Genomic DNA, 18926 nt, shown 5'->3' on the forward strand with positions numbered 1-18926 from the left:
ATGGTGAATATAATTAGACTGGACAACTGCGTGATAAAATGTAAATAAAGTAAAACAATGCCCTGTGATTGGCTGACAAAAAGTCCAATGGGGTGGATGGATGGATGGATGGTTGATATCATACATTATGTCCCAAAGGCACGCCAATTGACATTGGAGCAGTGTTGCAAAATCACCACCAAACATTACATTTTTCTCTGTCCGATTGCAGTTTAGCGCAACTTTGAGAAACTTTATGGCGTCACACTGCTTCCAGTGTTATCCATGGCCAGTTTCTCAAAACAGGTATTGCTCTTGACATATCACGTAGTGGAGGGCCTGCTACTTTCCACTGCTGATTTGCACAAGGCCAGTGAAAGTCCACCTGGAGGGATGTATTACATCCGCAGTCAAAAACAGATCTTGTTTCGAGAAACTAACCACAAATAGCGTGAGCTTCTCAAACTGGAGCTGAACTGCAGTCTTGCATCCAAAAACTACCAGGTCTACCATTATTCTTGCACTATTACAGTAAAATCATCCAGTGAGCCGAAAAGGCCATTATCACAGCTACAAAAAAAGAAAATATAAGCCATGAATAGAAGATTAAAGCTGAAGTAAAAGCTATGAAGGATAATTTTGGTGTATATTATTCTTTCTCTGTGTCCTTGGTCTGGTGTTTTCCCACACTAGTGCAAAGAATTCATCCTTCGCTTCAAGATAAGAGAAGTAGTTTGCAGAAGAAAAAAAGGATTATTTATCTTGCTACAATGTAGGTCATATTTTGTGGTAGCCATGGGTCATATTTAAATTAATTTCAGGGTTATGGTGCAGTTTTGTTTTGTTTTGAATAAAGAATAGAGCTTTAATGTCTACATTTATTTGAGTCCTGTCCAAATATACTTTCCAGTCACAAAGAGAGACAAGCAAATTGTACTCTTTAAAGACATTGATGTACTCATTGCATTGGGTGTCAGCTTATCTCCCACACATTTGGTCATAGCTTTGGAAGTGATTTATTTATGCAAATAGGGCCCAAGGGCTGATCAAATCAACTCATTCTCAAAAGAGAACCCCACTAATTTCTGTAGTATGCTAAAAAGCTACTTCACAACATGTAATTAATCAGAAAGCCGTTTGTCAAGAAATGTGTGGGAGTTCATCACTAAAATGCATTCCACCCAGATAAAATTAACCCTCACCCCCGACCGAGTTTAGAAAAGCGAGCACTAGAAAAGGCAGCAAAACTGTTTTGTTTTATTTATTTATTTTTAGCCATCGCAACAGAACAACAATAATGTTAGAGTCCTACTGAACCTTTGTGACTTGGTGATTGGCACTTAAAATATTGAATGTGTTTAATGGTTTATTTGACCAAATCATATGCAGTCATTTTAGTTTTGTATTTAATCATTACGGTGTATCTTAGTTGAATTGCTCTTGTATTTCTTTCTTTTGTTATTATTATTATTATTATTATTATTATTTTAATCGCTCCAATGTTTTCACTTTATTAAATGGCGCATTTTGACCAGATCCTATGAAGTTGTTTTATTTATACTAATTTATTAATGATTTGTATTCTATCGGATTAATATTTTTTCTGTATATTCATTTATTTTAAAATATATATTTTGATGAATCTATCAGATTTTTTTTAAATCATTTATGTCATATCTTATTTATTTAATTATTAATTTTTGTACGAGTTTGGCAGGTATCTTTTGAAAGGGACGCTGAAATTTGACGTAAGAGAACCCAAGTGGTCTGATTGGTCCAGGCTAAAATGACGTCATTAACACGCGTTACCTATTCTGAAACAGCAGAAGCGAAACAGGCCACTATCGATCCGCCAAATAAACACCGACGTAACGGTGATAAAAAGACACATTAAAGTATGAAACATTCCTAGTGACTGCAGAGACAAGAAGTATCGCCGGCTGCAATTTTCGCTCCAATGGGAGAAGTAGGAGGAGAAAGAGGAGGGAAAGTGTCCGCTTCCGGTGCGGCAGCGTGATAAGTCTCGTAACAACACGCTTGTCAGAGGAGGAGGAGGCAGAAATGTGGTGGCTTCTTCTAACATTCCCCAACTGAATATTATCGTGTGAGTGAATGGACTATAGTGAAATTTTTGTGTTTTTTCATTTAAAGTGCCAAAGGTAAGATTCGTTGTTTTCACTTCTGGTTGCCATTGAGTCATCTTTTGAATTATGAAGCAGGGTTAGGCGCATAACTTTTTTTTTTTAAAAACTTTTTGCACGTGTGTTGTTGCACTTGGACTATCAAGCATTTGTGTCGATGTAAGATAAGTACTCATGCAATCACGGGGAAAGAATTAAAAACAACATAACTTGGCATGCTTTATTAGGGGAGTCATTCAGCTTGTCAATTTTGGACAGTACCGGTAATTGGAAACCTAAGACATTACAGCGTGACTTGTGTCATTCTCTCCTTAATTAGCCAGGACACTAATTCCTTCGCGTTTTTTTAGTTTTATTTTCTTATAATTTTATAGCCCTGACAAGCGATGGAGGCCCCAACGGACGAGAAGATTTGTGGGAAACTGAGGCTGGGCTGCGGTTTGTACAATTACAAGCTAAGGGACGTCTTCACGTGGTGAGTGCTTGGAATGCGGGCTTGTTTTCGTTGGCACATCATCTGAGGTAGCGAGCGTTGATCCGCTCGTGCTCTTCCCTCTCCAGGGATTTGCTGAAGACCCTGGCCATGGGCCAGGTCTTGTCCCTGATGATCTGCGGCACGGCGGTGAGCTGCCAGTACCTGGCCAATGCTGGTGCCGAGACGCCCATGTTGCAGAGCTTCCTCAACTACGCCCTGCTGCTGCTCACCTACACCACCGTCCTCTGCACCTACAAAGGTACGCACAGTTAAGCTTAATGCTAACTCATAATGGGAAACACCATAGACGGGCTTACGAATAGCATTGGTGTTGCGATGTCATAACCCTCTAAAGTTACATTCTGTGATTCCTAGCGCCATCTAGCGGTGAACTAATAATTTATTCATTAACTCATTCACTGCCATTGACGGCTATTGACGTCAAAGATTCATTTAAACTATTTCTAATAGTTTAACATTTTTTCCACTTTTGTTATCATAAGTATGAAAACCTAGAAATTTTTTATTGTACATTTAGAACATATATCAAATGTATGATTAATTGTGAGGTAACTATTGACGTCATGCGATTAATTACTATTAGAAATTTTAAATCACCTGACTGAATTGGTGTTAGGCTTGCGAAATATGGTCTCTCTGAGCCACCGTAGTGTGCATGCTCCTACGTGGTTCTAATGCTATCCTTAGCTCACTAGATGGCGCCAAGGACTACACATTGGGTCTTTAAGCAATGGATAAGTAGAAGACGATGGATCAAAAAAAAAAGAGGGAATAATAGAGTTCTTATTAAAAAAAATTGTTGGGGGCTGGAACGGATTAATGTCAGATCAATTAATTTCAATGGGGAAATATGATTTGAGAAAAAGTGTTTTTAGATTTTACCAGGCTAATATTGTCCTCAATGTTGTGTGCATCCTCCGCACTGCTCTCCAGAGATTGAAACCATCCTGATGTTCTCCCACTCCCTCCTACACTTAACAATGCGTTTTGGCCTGTAATAAGAATAGCAACGCAAGTACGCCTTTTGTATACATCTACAGAGGAGCAAAACTTCCTGCAGGTGCTGAAGACCAAGTGGTGGAAGTACCTGCTGATGGGTCTGGCTGACGTGGAGGCCAACTACACGGTCGTCAAGGCTTACCGCTACACCACACTCACCAGCATCCAGGTGAGAAACATAAAAAAGCGCAGCATTGCGGCTTTACGGTTAAATTCACATCACATGATCATTTCATATCGATCCCGCCGCGCTTGCAGCTGCTGGACTGCTTCGTGATACCGGCGCTGATGCTCATGTCCTGGTTCCTGCTGAAGACTCGCTACAGGCCGCTCCACTACATCGCCGTGACCGTGTGCCTGCTTGGCGTGGGCGCCATGGTGGGCGCCGACATCCTGGCCGGAAGAGACCAGGGATCCAGTAAGGGAGGCCGTGGTCTTTCTATCCTCTCCGTAGTCCGTTCAGTCGGCAGCCCCCTCGTAATAAATTGACTCCGCAGCCAGCGACGTGATGCTGGGCGACGGCTTGGTGCTGATCAGCGCCGTCCTCTACGCCGTGTCCAACATGTGCCAGGAGTTCGCCGTGAAGAACCGGAGCCGGGTGGAGTTCTTGGGAATGATGGGATTCGTTGGGACCATCGTCAGTGGGATTCAACTGTGAGTTTTCCAACCTGAAAACAATTTACAACATGCTGTACATGGAGGCACATTTGAAATAAATTAGAATTATAGCGGAAGAGTTTATTCATTTCTGCACGGCGAGTGCTCAGGACCTTGCAAGCCCTTTTAAGAATAGTGAAACTCCACCAATAATCCCCGCACTTCGTGAAAAGGGTTTACTAATTATGTATAGCTGCCACAAGATGGCAGCAAAGAACATAAAATGGAGAGAACCATAAAAACATCATGCGTCGAGCATGAGCGCATGTTACGTAAACTGTATTCACTAGTTCAATAATTCAACAGAAGCTTAACACCTTCACATGAGGCTTAGCAATAGTATTAGCTAGCGTACTAGCGTAAATAACAGGCTAGCCAGGCTAGTGACATCACACACTTAAAAGGTTAAAACACATATTAAGTCATTAAATCCACTTTCTGGCATTTACACAATCATTTTTTTTTTAGGTAATACAAGCTACGGTGTTTATTTGTTAGAATATTTTTCAGCTTTTAGTTTCACTTCTGACTTTGCGCGAGGTGTATTCAAGGACCGTCAAGAAAACGGGACATCTTGGAAATGGATGAAAAAAAAAAAAACACATTATCAATGAATCAGCTTGGTGGGGCCAAAGTAATACATTTACATTGAATAGTTGAGATTTTCCGCAAATAATGGAGGTCATATATAAAAATAAAAAATAAAAAAATCCACCTAGTGGTGTTTTATGGGTACTTACAACACATTTACATCAGTATCTGTTTGCCTAATTTGCATATGTAATTGATATTCTATTGTCTTATCACCAGGTACTTTTTTTTTTTATACCGCGCAAGACGCATGTTGTAATTAATTATATTACTTGTATTGAACTAATGTCAGGAAAATAATTTGATTAGAAAAAGAAAAACACTTGTAAATAATACAGTGATTGATGATGATATCAAATCGACGTATTTGACTTCATTTCCTCTTACTGAAGCTGCTCTCCTTCGCAGAGCCGCACTGGAAATTAGTGCTGTCAAGAAAATCGAGTGGAACTTTCACATTGGTGAGTTAATTCTCCGTCTTGAGTATATGTATGTATTTTGATTGACTTTTTTTTTTTTTTTTTTTGGATTATAAGTACCGTGATAAGGTTAAACGTATACCTCATTAGCCATGAACACTTTACTGCATTTCAATGATCATGACGTGGAGTGTGTGTTTTCTTACTTGGTGTCAAACGTTTGCGAAGGGCGACTCGAACCCATCTCCGGCATTGTTGTTTTTGTGTGTGCCGCAGCTATGATGTTTATCCTCTACGCGCTGTGCATGTTCGCACTGTACAGCTTCATGCCGGTGGTGGTGAAGAGGACAAGCGCCACCGCCGTCAACCTGTCGCTGCTCACCGCTGACCTCTTCAGCCTCTTCTGTGGCCTCTTCCTCTTCCACTACACAGTAATGAGATAGAAAGACAAAAAAAAAAAGTCGATTTTCTGTAGTGCCGGATCTCGGGCCGTGTGTGAAACGGGTGAATTTGTGACGTGCCAGCACATGAATCGTTGACACCTGCGTAAAAAAAGGGTTTGTAACTGTGTGCAGATGCCACAAGATGGCGGTAAAGCACAGATGCCATACATTTAGCAATGCACACAATCGGGAACATGTAACATAAACAACCGTATTAAAATAGCATTCAATAAAAATAATTCGGGGTGTCAAAATTGGTACGTTCATTTCAAGTACCTTTAACGCTACTAGTTTTTTTTCAAAGCGCGATTAATGACCACCCCATTACTTGGAAAAGCTGTACTGGGGGAATTCCAGTCGCAACGCAGCAGACACGTCCATGTCAAAATTTAGCAGTAATACATGTAATAATAATGCATATATTTGACAATTTACAAAATGTGCAGAATTTCACAAGTTGCTTCATGTTAAAGATTAGATAGCTTTTAATATGAAACGAAAAATGCTCTGAGCTGTCACCAATGTCTTACAAATGCAATTATGCCATCTAGTGGCAGAAAAATGACCAACACAAAAATCAATATCACACTCGTTTTTTTACAGTACATCTTTTTAAATTTTAACTGAAATTAATGAATTATTATGAAATTACTGTATCAATGACAGATGCAGACATATTTCTATAAAACATTTTTTACACTTATGTTAACAAGAGTATGAAAACTTGAATTGTACCGTTAGAACAGATATAAAATTTGCAATTAATTAATAAATTTTAATCGCCTGAAACAAAACAAAACAAAAAATTAAAACGAAGACAAGCATGCTAGTTTAAATAACAAATTTGATGATGATGTGAACTTGCACATGGTTAAACAAATATGTGCATTTTAGCGTTAATATTTGGGAATACAGTTAAATTGCAACAAATAATGGAGGATAGGCTAAAAAAGAAAAGAAAAAAATATCATATTAAGGGACTCACCGTTTGGCAGCGACTTGTCAAATCCTGATTTTAAGATGACTTACATTTTGGTTTTCCAGTTCTCAGCGCTATACATCGTGGCCTTCATCCTCATCATGGCGGGCTTCGTCACTTTCAACGCCGTGCCCACATACTCTGCTCAGCCCGAGCCCGACTCTTCGGACCAGGAGGCCCGGAGCTCCTCGGACCGCCTGCTGCCGGCTGACGGAAACGGGCCAAGTAACCCGACGGTGGTCTCTGCGCTATGACAACGCAAGAGGACGAAGAAAGTCTTTCTGTTCTAAGAAAGGCATCTGAAATGTTGTCTTCCATCCTGCTGTTACGAAAACCAGAACAAGCTGTTGTTTACGTTCCTTTAGGGAACGCTGCTGATTATTTGTTTTCATGTTACTGCTACTAACGTGCTGCTTGCTACTTGTTGGGCATTCGCACCTCAAAGACAATTTGTGATCTCGAACGGCTCCTTTCTGCTGCTAGACATTTTATAATCATTGATTTGATCATATTTTCTGTTCTGTTTGTAGTTCTGCAATGGTTTATTATTATGCCGTCTTTTTGTTTTTAATATTCCCTTTTCAAAACAGGCCAAATCCAAAAATGAATAAATAATCACAAAACTATCACTTGGGGGGAAAAAAAAGCTGTTTCTCCACATAGTTGTAATGTTAAAAAAAAGTTCTACCTTTTTAGAAGGTAATATTTTGCAATGAGTCAATGAGTGGGACATCAATTATCAACTTAAGTCAACTTTATTTTTATTTATTTATTTAACCATAAATGCTGCCTTTTGTTTGCCCAAAAATTGTGGATTGTTTACTGTTGAAGTCATTTTCTCTCGCAATTGTCACCTGCTCATCTTAAGTGCTTTACTTCATACCTGCCTTTTCTACATTGTTTTTTTTGTGTGTCATTTTATTCAATTCAGTGTAAATGATTTTTATGGTATTTGGAAAAATGTGACATAAAATATTTAGCCAAGTCTATCTTGCAGTGAAGGTTTTGTCGACTAAAACATTTTTATGACCGATGTTTCCACACACAATTGTCTTTTGATATACTTTTTATGATATATTTTTATTGAATGCATTCATGTGGAAAAGTCGACTTTTTTTTGAGTACCAAAAGCAGAAAGAATATTGAATAATTGAAAATTTTAGTGTTTGACTAAACACAAATTTCATTTTATTTACCTTAATGCAATTATATTGAAATTTCTTACATAAAATACAAAAGTCCACCAAAAAAAGTGTGTTTTTTGTGTCAGTATTTTATACACAATTGTATAATTGAATGTTGCCATTGGGGTCAATGTCTTTTGTTTGCCAAAAAAAGATGATCATCTGACGAGTTACTAATTAATATATTTTTAAGAAATTGAATTTATTTTCGCAAGAGATGTATCAAAAATGATAATTCCCTCAAAATAGGTAAGATTCAATTTGAGAGGTCTATGTTTTATTTTTCTACGACTATTTGTGTGCAGTCTAATCAGAGCCTCGCTCTCCGACCGCCGCGTGACGTCATTCAGCTGCTCCCTTGCACTTTGGCGCCCCCTTTCGACTGCGTCCTCACACACAACGGCGTCATGGAGGAGAAGCGGACGTCTGCAGCCGAGTGACGGCGGGGGGGGGGGAAACACGAAGCCGCACGTCGCCTGCTTTTACAGCCTTTAAAAGATTTAAAAACGGTAAGATCATCTTTTTAAGACGCGTTTTGTGACGTGCTGACCTTGCAGGGCGGAGGGCATTGCTGCGCATGGTTGCGGATTATGCAAATGTGACGCGCCGCTTTTGCTAATCATCCAGCAGAGGATGACTTCAAATCTGATGTTTTATTTTGTTGCACGGTGATTTGATTGTGTCGCGAATTTGAAACTGGTGACGCGTTGCAAGAGGACAATTTGGGTGGGAAGGGACGCAAAAGCGATGGCTGGCGCGTTCATCGCTGCGCGCCCTGGACAGTTCCTCAGATGCAGGCCTGCAGCAGTGGGGGACAACGTAGGGCCCGCGGGCCGGATGCAGACCGCTAGTATGGAAGAGTATTCTTTTTTTTTTAAGTTGAGAATTTTGTATTAAAAAATGAGGATTTCTCATTTAATATTTCGCTTTTTTTTTTTAAAGATAAAATAATTTTATGTTGGAAAAAAAACTGAAGCACTATTTCTCAAAAGTATGATCACATTTTTGTAGATAAAAAAAAAAAAAGCCTTCTACTTTTAGTAAAACAACTTTTCTTCTTGAAACAAAAAAATATATATCTTAATTTCCAAAATGATGTTTCCCCAAAAGGATAATAATCTAAATATGATAAGTAAAAAATGTTTTATTGTAAGTATGTCTTTTTGTAGTGGTAGAATTTTTGGGGGACACCATCCAAGATTTTCATTCCATACAATAAATGAAATACAACTTTTTACTCAAGAGTCAAAAGACAAGAAACATGCCATTAAATTCTCCTAATTCCAATGTGTTATTTACATAATAAGCCATCCTAAATATTTGTCTGATTATAGTTTTCGCACATTGCATCCGGTTGACCATCATCACGCTCCCTTTGCAGGTGATCCCCCAGCAGAAGCTCCAGCAAAGAAGACACCAGGCATCATGAAGCACTTCCTGAAGTAAGACGAGCCTCCCTCCATTGTCTGCTGACGGAATTCATTTGTGATGTTGTTTAGACCAAATCAATTAATTCCAAGTTCTCCTGTTCGGGCCCTGTATCGATCTTACCCAGTAAGAACCTGCTATGTAAACAAACGCTCGTCTGTCTGTTCTATTTATAGCCCTCTTGTTGCTCTTACTGCATGCACCGCGCTGGTGTTATTGATCATGCGAGTTTTTTTTTTTTTTTTGCTTTATCCCTCCATTATTTCTCATTCAGGTACAGTCAAAACAAAAAAAAGTGGATTTGCCACCCTGCAATTTTTGCCAAAGTACAGCAGCTAATGTCTCACATGGTGCCTTAATAGGTCAGCGTGCATTTCCTACGAGGCACGTGTCTCTATTCTAACTCAATGTCACCTGCAAAGGTAGCTTTTTATAAGGATATGCTCTGTCTAATTATGCGCGGTTATCATACAGCTTTCTCTTCATTTCTGTTCATTGCGAAATACTGCTTTGGCTAGTGAGACAAAGTATTAGAAAAGCAGAGAGTGTAAAACCAAAAATGTGTAAAAATATGCTTCAAAAGTCAAACTGAACATGGATGTTGAAAGCATCATCACGCGCAACGTCGGCAAATCTCGTTCAACGTCAACAAACAAGCTCCTTCACAACATAAGACATTTTTTTTTAATTTTTTTATCTGTAGATAACAGTGAAAAAATGACAGGACTTAGAATGCATCCCTGAGGAACGACGCCACACCGAGCCATTTTTACCGAAGCAACCCCCTTCACTCCTGGCTGTTTTGACTGATTTTTGCAAGGCTCACAGAATATTGTGCTCTATTGCTCTAAAAACATGAAACCTACCAAAAGAAAGGTTAGAGTTCTCTTCTTTCATCAGGAAAAAAAAAGTATATTTGTATCTGTTTATGTTTTGCAGCATTTAGCATTAGAATATAGCCAAGTTTCATCGATATCCATTCCTGGTGAAAACACTGTCAAAAAAAAGCTTGTTGCAACACGGCCCTGGCTGAGCAAAGCCTCTCTTATACTCTGTTGCCGCCTGCTGGACGTTTTTTTTTGTAATAACTACCTTCTGTATGCTCTTGCATAAAAACAAAAACAAAAAAACGTGTAAATACGTTTTTGGGAGTGAAGGACAAATCATTAAATAACGTTTTGACGGGTTTAAATGAGTTAAGTGTGTCTTACTGTTACTCAACAAATGCAATACAGTACAATTAATTTTCAGCAAATAATAGGGGCTTGGTTCCCCCCCAAAATGTCCATGCGGAATGAATGACATGTCTTTGTAACGGCACAATATGAATTTCTCCCCCCCGTCTTCTTCCCTGCAGGGTGTTGACCCAGTTCTTCGTGTTCCTCTACTGCAAATGTTTGTGGCGAGGGCTCAAGTTCGTGGCACGCAAGTTGACCGGGCGCTGCGAGCTACAGCGGATCTGCTACAACAACAAACATGGCGCCCGCAGGACGCTCAAGATTGGTAAGAGGCGCACTGCGCACTCCTGCTGACCTTTTGAGGATACTATCACGAAGGGCTTTAAAAAATAAATAAAATTTTTTTTTTTATCGACAAATCAGATAGAAACATTTTGATTTATGTCCATTAATTCAAGAATAGGACATTATTATACATGAACATCAATTGATTATGATTCAGTTGCTGGTTTGGTCAACATGTCACAACTTTTGCAATGTTTTTCTTGCAGAGTCATCTCTGAAGTACTCCAAAAATGAGGTAAACATCCAAGTTAAACCATTAAAGGGGAGGTCAACCCAATTTTCTTGGGGCACAATAATAGTCTAAATATGATATTCTGTTAGTGGAATATGAGGCAGCAAAATCCCAGCCGTTTTTATCCATCTCAGGGGGGCGGCCATTTTGCCACTTGCTTTTGACTGAAGATGACATTAATGTTGCTCAGGTCTCAGGTAACAATCAAAAAAAAAAAAAAACAGGTGAGCTGTGATTGGTGGTTGCCTGAGCCCTGAGCAACTGTGATGTCATCTTTAGTCGACAGCAAGAGGCAAAATGGCCGTCTCCTAAAATGGATAAAAATGGCTTCATAACTCATATTCCAAAAATGTAATATTAATTAGACTGTCATGTTTAGGCGAGTGAGGTCACATATAACTTATTATTGTCAGGAAAGGTTTAAAGTTGACTCCCAAGTATTTTCTTTGCAGCTGCTGCAGGCCGCCCTTAGCAGCCACCCCGACAAAGTGGACAAAACTATTGATGACATCATGGCTCTGAAGAAGATCAACCCTGATACCAACCCTCAGTAAGACCCCGTAAAGCCACTGCTCGCCAAACCGAACGAGGAGATGACGATTTCCTTTCTTCCCCAGGTTGGGCATCTCCCTGCAGGCCAGCCTTCTGCAAATTGTAGGTTACAGGAACTTGGTGGCCGACGTGGAGAAGCTGCGGCGGGAGCCTTACGACTGCGAGAACGCGCAGCACGAGGGCATGCTGATGAAGGTGCGCATTCATCCCGACCCGTAGCTTGTGTTCTTCTTGACAAGATGGCCGCACAATATCACTATTGTTGTTTTTCGGCGCAGTTGTGGAAGGAGCTGCGTCCCGACACCCCCCTGAGCGGACGCGTTTCCAAGCAATGGTGCGAGATCGGATTCCAAGGCAGCGATCCCAAGACGGACTTCCGAGGCATGGGCCTGCTGGGCCTCCACAATCTTCTGTAAGGTCAACAACTCCTTGAACTTTTACACGGCGCTAAAAAAGGGCAAGACGCCAAAAGAAGTTCTTCTCTCTCTGCAGGTACTTTGCGGAACACGACAAGGCTGCGGCTCTGCAGATGCTCCACGACTCTCTGCTGCCCAAGCACAAGTATGGCAGAAAACTTTATTTGTGTCGACCCTCACGCGCCATTTGTTGCATCAACGTTATTTCCGCGATAGCGCGAGTGACCTCATCTGTGCATCGCACGCGGACGGCTTCACGACATATGGACAAACGTGTTTGACTTGCTCAGGTTTTTTCTGAAAAAAGGACAAAAATCAGCTCCCCTCCAAATGGTGTGAAAAAATAAAAAGGCGAGGACGGTTCAACCTTTATAGAAGTATGACAAGACTCAAAAGGAACCCCCCCCCCCTTTCACAATGTCTTAGACTTTTACTGGATGTTGAAGCATCAGAGGTGACTTCTTTTTCCAGCTCTTGCTACAAGAATGAGGAGGGTTTGACTTTTGTGGAAAAATGATGGTACGTAGAACACTTCCCTGTGGAACGTCTGACTGAATTGGTACTTGCGGTAGATGCTCAGAATGAACGGCTTCCTGTGAGACCCTTGCCAATTTGGATTTAGTGTTCTTGCAACAAGGTTGAGGGATGAGATTTCAAGAAGTGACGAGCACCGCTGCCTGCGTTGTGCTTTTTTTTTCCCCGAGCTCTTACTATAAGAATGAGGAGGGTTTGACTTATGTGGAAAAACGATGGGACTGAGAACATCCCTGCGGAACTCCAATCTAAATTGTGTCTCACTCGTTGGTACTTCAGAAGTTAACTGCTTCCTTGTGAGACCCTTGTGAATTTGGATTTCGTGTTTTTTCAACAAGGATGAGGAGTGATGTTTCAATAGCATATCGAAAGGACTTAAAACACTTCCCTGAGGCTCACCAGGAAAAAAAAAAAAAAAGATCCCACAGTTCTCACAAATTGGAAGCCCGCAATTGATGAAGAATTGCGATTCAACTGACGGATCAAACGATGTGGTGGTACTTTTTTTGTCCATATCGCGTGGGTCTCGGCACCGATGTTCGCACCTCCATCCCGGCCGCTCGCTGGCTCCTCATCTTGTGTTGATCGCATCACTGCTTTGTATTGCTTTGCCATCAGCATCTCAGTGAGCTTCTTCTGTCTGTTTCGACACACGCTTCCCTCCTCTGTGTCGCTCCCACGGCCCGCCGCAGGAGTGCACAAGGGAGTCGCAGGTACTCCATTTTCACCCTCACTCACCTGCTTTGTCAGCCGCACGCTGCGCAGCATTGTTGTTAATTCCGTGCGGTTCATTTAAAACAGCGTTTTCTACCACGAGTCATTTCGTACCGAATTTATGAATTGCACAAGTGGTCTTGTGCTGCAAGTTGCCCACCCCTGTTTTAAAGCATTGCAAGTATTTGTAGTTCATCTTTTTTTTTTATATAAATATGCTTATTGGCCCACTTCATTAGGTAAACAATTTCATAAGATTTGGTATAAGAACTCTAACAGAATATAATACAGAGTGTTGATCTTATTTATATAGCGAGCTGGTTGTGAGTGAATCATGAGCACTTCTGCTGCAACCCTTGACTGTCGTGTGTGTGTGTGTGTGTGTGTGTGTGTGTGTCCTTCACAGCGAGGCAAACGAGTCCGAATTTGAGCCGAAGAACATTGACAAAGCCATTGGGTAAGACTTCCATGATTATAATCCGTGTGTTAAGGCAAGCACAGTCCTCAATAAATACAAGTCATGCAAAGTAAAAGCCATTTTAAATGTTATTTATGAATATATGCATCAATACGAAAAAAAAAAAGAATATAATAAAATAACATACTGTAAACATTTATATATACTGTAGTATAACAAATAAGAATAAAAAGACTGTTACATTAAAAAATAGACTAAAAATGAATTGCAAATAAAAATAAAATCACATACTTATCATGATAATTTACAAAAAATGTTTCACAAATAATTTCATAAAAGATCCTATGACAAAATAATGTTACTATGCTGTTTGAAAAAGATTTTTTTTTTAAAATTAATAGAATGAAAATTATTAGAATAAAATAAAATCACACACTGTATTTAAATAATTTACTAAAAATGTATTGATATGATTTATTAAAATCAAGCTATAATATAATATGAATTTTATTCAGATTGATGTTTTTAACTGAACTAAAAGTTCATTTAATTCAAATCAATTCTATTGATTTACTAAACACAAAAACAACATGACACATTTTTAGAATTTACAAATAAATAAATACATAAATAAATAAACAAATAAATAATGTGCATAAAATAAACAGGGATGTGATTTTTCCGCTAATTCGCGGAATTCCGCTTTTTTTATCTCCCTCAAAAAAAAAAAAATTCCGATTTTTTTTTTTTTTTGGTAGTAGTTCATTGTGTATGCACATGACTCCGACAGATAACATCTTCTGCTATAACAAAGACATTTGTGGTATGCTCTAATATGAGTTACTTTTCATTTGGTCACGATACAATTATTTGTTCATGAAATTTGAACTCTTCAACATTATTTATGTGTTAACTTAGTAATCACATTACTTAGATATGATGATATTCTCAGTGATAGTTTTTAAAAGCAAAGGCAGTCCAATGTTTTTGAATGTGACTGATTTTGAGTTGACTAAAACTGCCATTTTATATGGGATAGTTCAATATACATTGAAAATTGATGCTGTTGTTTTGTCTATTTCTTTGTCATGTGAGTGCATTGAAAGTACTTAAAAACACGCAAAACCCATCAGCTCCGGGGGGCTCCCAGACCCCCGGCTAAATTTTCAGATAATTTCACTTTGGTCAAATCACATCCCTGAATAAAGAATAGAGTTATTAATCTTGTGGTTGAACGTTGACTGTTTCTGAGCAGCACATGCATGACTTTTACGCCACAATCTTGACGTCCTTCCTCACACCCTGCAGCTATTCTTTCGCCATCGTGGGCATCAACATCACAGACCTGGCCTACTCGCTGCTGGTGAGCGGCGCCCTGAAGACACACCTGTACAACGTGGCCCCCGAAATGGCCACGCTGCCGCACCTCCAGCAGACCTTTTGTGAGTCAACCTCGAGAACGAGAACTCCGACTACTGTTTGGATTGTGTCGCTACGTTCATTTGTATTGACATATGCGAGCGACCAATAGCGAGTCGGGCTTTTGTTACCATGACAACCAGAGGCCGCGCTTTGCAACCCGAGGGGCTTTCAAATTGGCTGTGCGTGTTTGTCAGGCTACCTGATGCAGGAGTTCCACCGCTTCTGGATCGAGGAGGACCCCAGCGACATCATGGAGTTCAACCGCGTGCGCGCCAAGTTCCACCGGCGGATCCTGCGGCAGCTACGGGACCGCGACGCGGCGCTCTGCCCTCGCTTCTCAGCCTCTGACCTACACCTGGTCAACCTCTAGGGGGGGCATTACACCCCCCCCTCCCTACCATCACCCAACATCGGATGTCCCTGTAGGCCTGTCAGTAAATATTTTCGGGCAAATGTCATGAATGCAGCACACATATATATATATATATACTGTATGTATATATATATATATATATATATTAGGGGTGTCAAAATTAATTAGTGCGTTAATTTTGAGTAAATTTAATTTAAAGTTCCTTTCATGCCACTAACTTTTTAAACATGCGAGTTCCCTGTACTTGGTTTATTTCAGTCGCGACGCAGCAGACACGTCCACATCAAAATTTTGCAGTAATAAATATGCATCTATTTGTGGAGCCTGGAGTCAAGTTGTATTTACAATTTTGAAAATGTGCAGAATTTCACAAGTTACTACATGTTAAACATTGGACAGCTCTTAATATGAAAAGAAAAATGCACTGAGCTGTAACCAATGTCTTACAAATGCAATTATGCCATCTAGTGGCAGAAAAATGACCTTGATTTTGTGAATTACTATGAAACTACTGTATCAATGACTAAAAGATGCAGCCATATTTCTATTTAGTTTAATTTTTTCCACTTTTATGTTAACGAGATGATGAAAAAAACACGTTGTTGTACATTTTATTGTACATTTAGAACAGATAAAAAAGTGATTGTGAGTTAGCTATTGAAGTTATGGGATGGATTAAAATTTGAGCCGCCTGACACCCCTAATATATATGTACATGCACCACCAGCATCAGACATCACCATAGCGATTGTCGCACCATCGTCGTGTCACTTTTACTTTAATGATTGTATCGCACTCTACCAGAGGTGGGGGGCTCGAGTCACATGACCTAAATGCAATCAGACCGAAGTCGGCAATCTGCTCACGCGTCTCAAATATTCAACTTGGCTTTGACGTGGCATTTTTTGAGACTTGACTCAACTTACACTGCAGTAAACCCCAGCATATTCGCAGTTTGGCATATCCACCTATTTTTATTTTTCATCCGTTATCTTCTAAAAAAAAGAAAACCTTTACATTGTTTTTGTGTGCAGGCCAAACTTCTAAAAGTACTGCTTCGGTGCCATCTTGGTGTTGACGAACTATGTTGAAGAAAATTGGAAGTATTTCATTTCGACAACAAGAGTGCTTTGCTGCCCTCTTGTGGCATCCAAGCATCAAGCAACTCCTTTATGTTGACATGAGTTGAGGAGTTTCACTGAGACAAACATAGTGTCCGCCATTTTGTATTACTTGTAGGCAATTATAAACCTTTTCAAGGGTGGCTGTCAACTAGGGGGCGATGAGTACATTTCGACTCGCTGCCAGGTCTCGTATCTCATTAATATGGCATTCATTAATTGCTTCATTTGTTGAAAAGTTTGTCGTCGCATTGCTTTGACCGTAAACCAAACACGGGTTCTGAGAAAGCGGCAGAATGCTTGAGTCATAAAGCCCATCCGTATTTTTTTTTTTTATGGTTTAGAGAATAGACTCTCAATTGTAGATGTGAGGGGCCAGGAAGGTTGCTATAGAAACGCGACTCTCTTTACAAGCCGGATGCGACCATATAAGGAAAAAAAAAAAATGGTCACAGCGAGTTGAACTGGCAACTCGGGACTTGCTTGAAACTTGAAGGTTAACAAGACTTGAGATGATTTGCACTTATGTGACTTAATCCCACCTCTGCTTTTTTACACTCATTTTGCTTAATCACACCCAAAAAATAAAAAATAAAATCACTCAACCAAATAGAGTAAAAATAATGACATGTTTAAAATACGACACTGAAGCTGTCTGTGAGTTTCTGTATTTCTGTATAAGTCAATCACCTTGCCAATATTTTGAATGTGTATGTTTGAAGTGGCGTCTTTCTGGCATTAGAATGCTTCTCGTTTGCCTTTATTTACAAAAAACAAACAACAAAACACTTTCTGTCATGAATGTTTCTCACGTCAACGATTGTTTCCGTTGGAATCCATGGAATGTGACACTTTTAATGTCCGACATCAGCCAAAGCAATAATTGCGATTCATTTGGTGTAGCGGAGTTGCAACATGATTGTTTTGATCTTTTTTGTTAGCTCGTGGCTTTCGTCGTGCCCTGTTTGCAGCCGAGTTACATTTTGGAACGACGTGGTAATAACCGAAGGTGGGAAGAGAAATAAAAGATGGCCGCGTTGACCAGTCAGTCGATGCAACAGAAATGCAAAAAAAACAATTAAGTTGTACTGTCATCTGGAGCTTTGAGCCACACGCTGCTTCACCAAGACACGATTCTGCGATAGCAACGTCATGAATTGCATTGTTTGTTTACTACTCCGTTCAGCAGCACTGTTTTGCCTTTTGACGTTTTTCATTGCCTGCACTCTTAAGTGGAGTCTCACTGCTTTATTGATTGATGATATTCTTCTAAATGTTCTGAGTAGATATTGTAATGCTGTGCTTTATTTGTCCGTGTTGTGCATTGGAGAACACAAATCAATAAAAACAAAAGTAAAAGACAGTTAAAGGATGGCTCTTTCATTTGAAATACAAAAATCGGATAGCGGGTGATTTAAGATGGCCTGATCAAGTGATTCTCAACTGGTGGCTCGCGACCCAAAAGCAGTTTGCAGACAGGTAGCAAATCATGTCATTTATTTTCAATCGAGCTGCGCAGGTTATAGGTCACGTTAATGGTGTTTTTCAATGACATATCTTGGGTTCTCTTGCATTTGAACAGAGGTGTGTAGACTTTTTATAGCCAACGCTACGGCAGCATGAGAAGTGACGGTCGCTGATGAGGGTGCAAGTGGAGCAACATGAACATCAAAGCATGAGGAGCGTCCGGATTAGTGCGGCTCAGCTCCAGACAAGCGTCCTGAATAACGGACGCCGAATCGCGACTGAAAAGCTCCGCACGTTGACTCAGCAATTTTTAAGCTGTCATGTCTGTACAGTAAAAATAATTTTGAACTAATTTATTCATATGCCTGGATTAGGATAGATGGCTTGCATAACTGCATGAATACTTTATTATACCTACTTTGTATTTTACCATACGTTGAAGAGATACTTTAGTTAATTATAAAAATTCCAATGAATTATATTTTGTTGGCGGTAAAAGTTAGATTATTATAATTTTTTTAACTTTTAAATAACTTCCCACTACATTGGTAACAGTGAGACAACTAAACAAAAACAGTCTTTTAAAAAAATACACATTGAAGTCACAATTATGCTATTTTCCATTTCAATGATATCGAAAGTTGCTCATTTGTAATTGACATCACTTCATTGTTAATGTTCTGAATAAACACAACCCAAAAAGGCACTTTTTTTTTTTTACATTTTAAAGACTACTATAAAATGTTAAAATTGAAATGTTAATTTCATGGTTTGACTGAAAAGGGGCTTTAATGGAGTAATGTTCAGGGTGGCCATGTGGTGGCGCTAGTAGCTAACA

General features: G+C 39.6%; 2 protein-coding genes and 1 long non-coding RNA gene across 8 annotated transcripts; 2 read left to right on the plus strand and 1 right to left on the minus strand.

The window, feature by feature from the left end:
* Positions 1–1785: 1785 nt before the first annotated feature.
* Positions 1786–7693, plus strand: LOC144036463 (solute carrier family 35 member F2-like). Of its 5 annotated transcripts, none has more exons than XM_077547147.1 (9): positions 1786–2138; positions 2471–2595; positions 2682–2854; positions 3657–3784; positions 3874–4033; positions 4113–4269; positions 5272–5324; positions 5559–5713; positions 6770–7693. In XM_077547147.1, the coding sequence occupies exons 2-9, from the start codon at positions 2507–2509 to the stop codon at positions 6956–6958; spliced, it is 1104 nt and encodes a 367-aa protein (XP_077403273.1). In that variant the 5' UTR covers positions 1786–2138; positions 2471–2506; the 3' UTR covers positions 6959–7693. The 5 variants fall into 5 exon arrangements, with proteins under 5 accessions (XP_077403273.1, XP_077403271.1, XP_077403274.1 ...); XM_077547145.1 differs by having other exon boundaries at positions 2495–2595; XM_077547148.1 differs by having other exon boundaries at positions 1786–2083.
* On the minus strand, positions 2348–6475 carry LOC144036469 (uncharacterized). The gene is made up of 4 exons (XR_013288654.1): positions 5489–6475; positions 3704–4283; positions 3499–3608; positions 2348–2846 (listed from the first exon to the last, which is right to left on the minus strand). It is a non-coding gene; the product is annotated as an uncharacterized LOC144036469 (long non-coding RNA).
* A 557-nt stretch (positions 7694–8250) lies between the features above and the next one.
* Positions 8251–17984, plus strand: elmod1 (ELMO/CED-12 domain containing 1). Of its 2 annotated transcripts, XM_077547150.1 has the most exons (12): positions 8251–8397; positions 9270–9330; positions 10674–10819; positions 11046–11074; positions 11524–11621; positions 11689–11818; positions 11902–12035; positions 12116–12184; positions 13266–13286; positions 13694–13744; positions 15014–15147; positions 15322–17984. In XM_077547150.1, exons 2-12 carry the CDS (start codon positions 9314–9316, stop codon positions 15495–15497), a joined length of 1005 nt encoding a protein of 334 aa, XP_077403276.1. In that variant the 5' UTR covers positions 8251–8397; positions 9270–9313; the 3' UTR covers positions 15498–17984. The 2 variants fall into 2 exon arrangements, with proteins under 2 accessions (XP_077403276.1, XP_077403277.1); XM_077547151.1 differs by lacking the exon at positions 13266–13286.
* The last annotated feature ends 942 nt before the right edge of the window (positions 17985–18926 follow it).

Source organism: Vanacampus margaritifer, chromosome 16, assembly GCF_051991255.1.
Source record: "Vanacampus margaritifer isolate UIUO_Vmar chromosome 16, RoL_Vmar_1.0, whole genome shotgun sequence".
Lineage (NCBI taxonomy): Eukaryota > Metazoa > Chordata > Actinopteri > Syngnathiformes > Syngnathidae > Vanacampus > Vanacampus margaritifer.

What these genes read in the sequence shown, in the direction of transcription:
- LOC144036463 (XM_077547147.1), top strand. Translation starts at nt 2,507, where the DNA reads ATGGAGGCCCCAACGGACGAGAAGATTTGTGGGAAACTGAGGCTGGGC. An exon ending in CGTCCTCTGCACCTACAAAG is followed by an intron (nt 2,855 to 3,656) that starts GTACGCACAGTT and finishes ATACATCTACAG; the next exon opens with AGGAGCAAAACTTCCTGCAG. An exon ending in CCACACTCACCAGCATCCAG is followed by an intron (nt 3,785 to 3,873) that starts GTGAGAAACATA and finishes CCGCGCTTGCAG; the next exon opens with CTGCTGGACTGCTTCGTGAT.
- elmod1 (XM_077547150.1), top strand. An exon ending in AGTGCACAAGGGAGTCGCAG is followed by an intron (nt 13,287 to 13,693) that starts GTACTCCATTTT and finishes TGTCCTTCACAG; the next exon opens with CGAGGCAAACGAGTCCGAAT. An exon ending in AACATTGACAAAGCCATTGG is followed by an intron (nt 13,745 to 15,013) that starts GTAAGACTTCCA and finishes CACACCCTGCAG; the next exon opens with CTATTCTTTCGCCATCGTGG.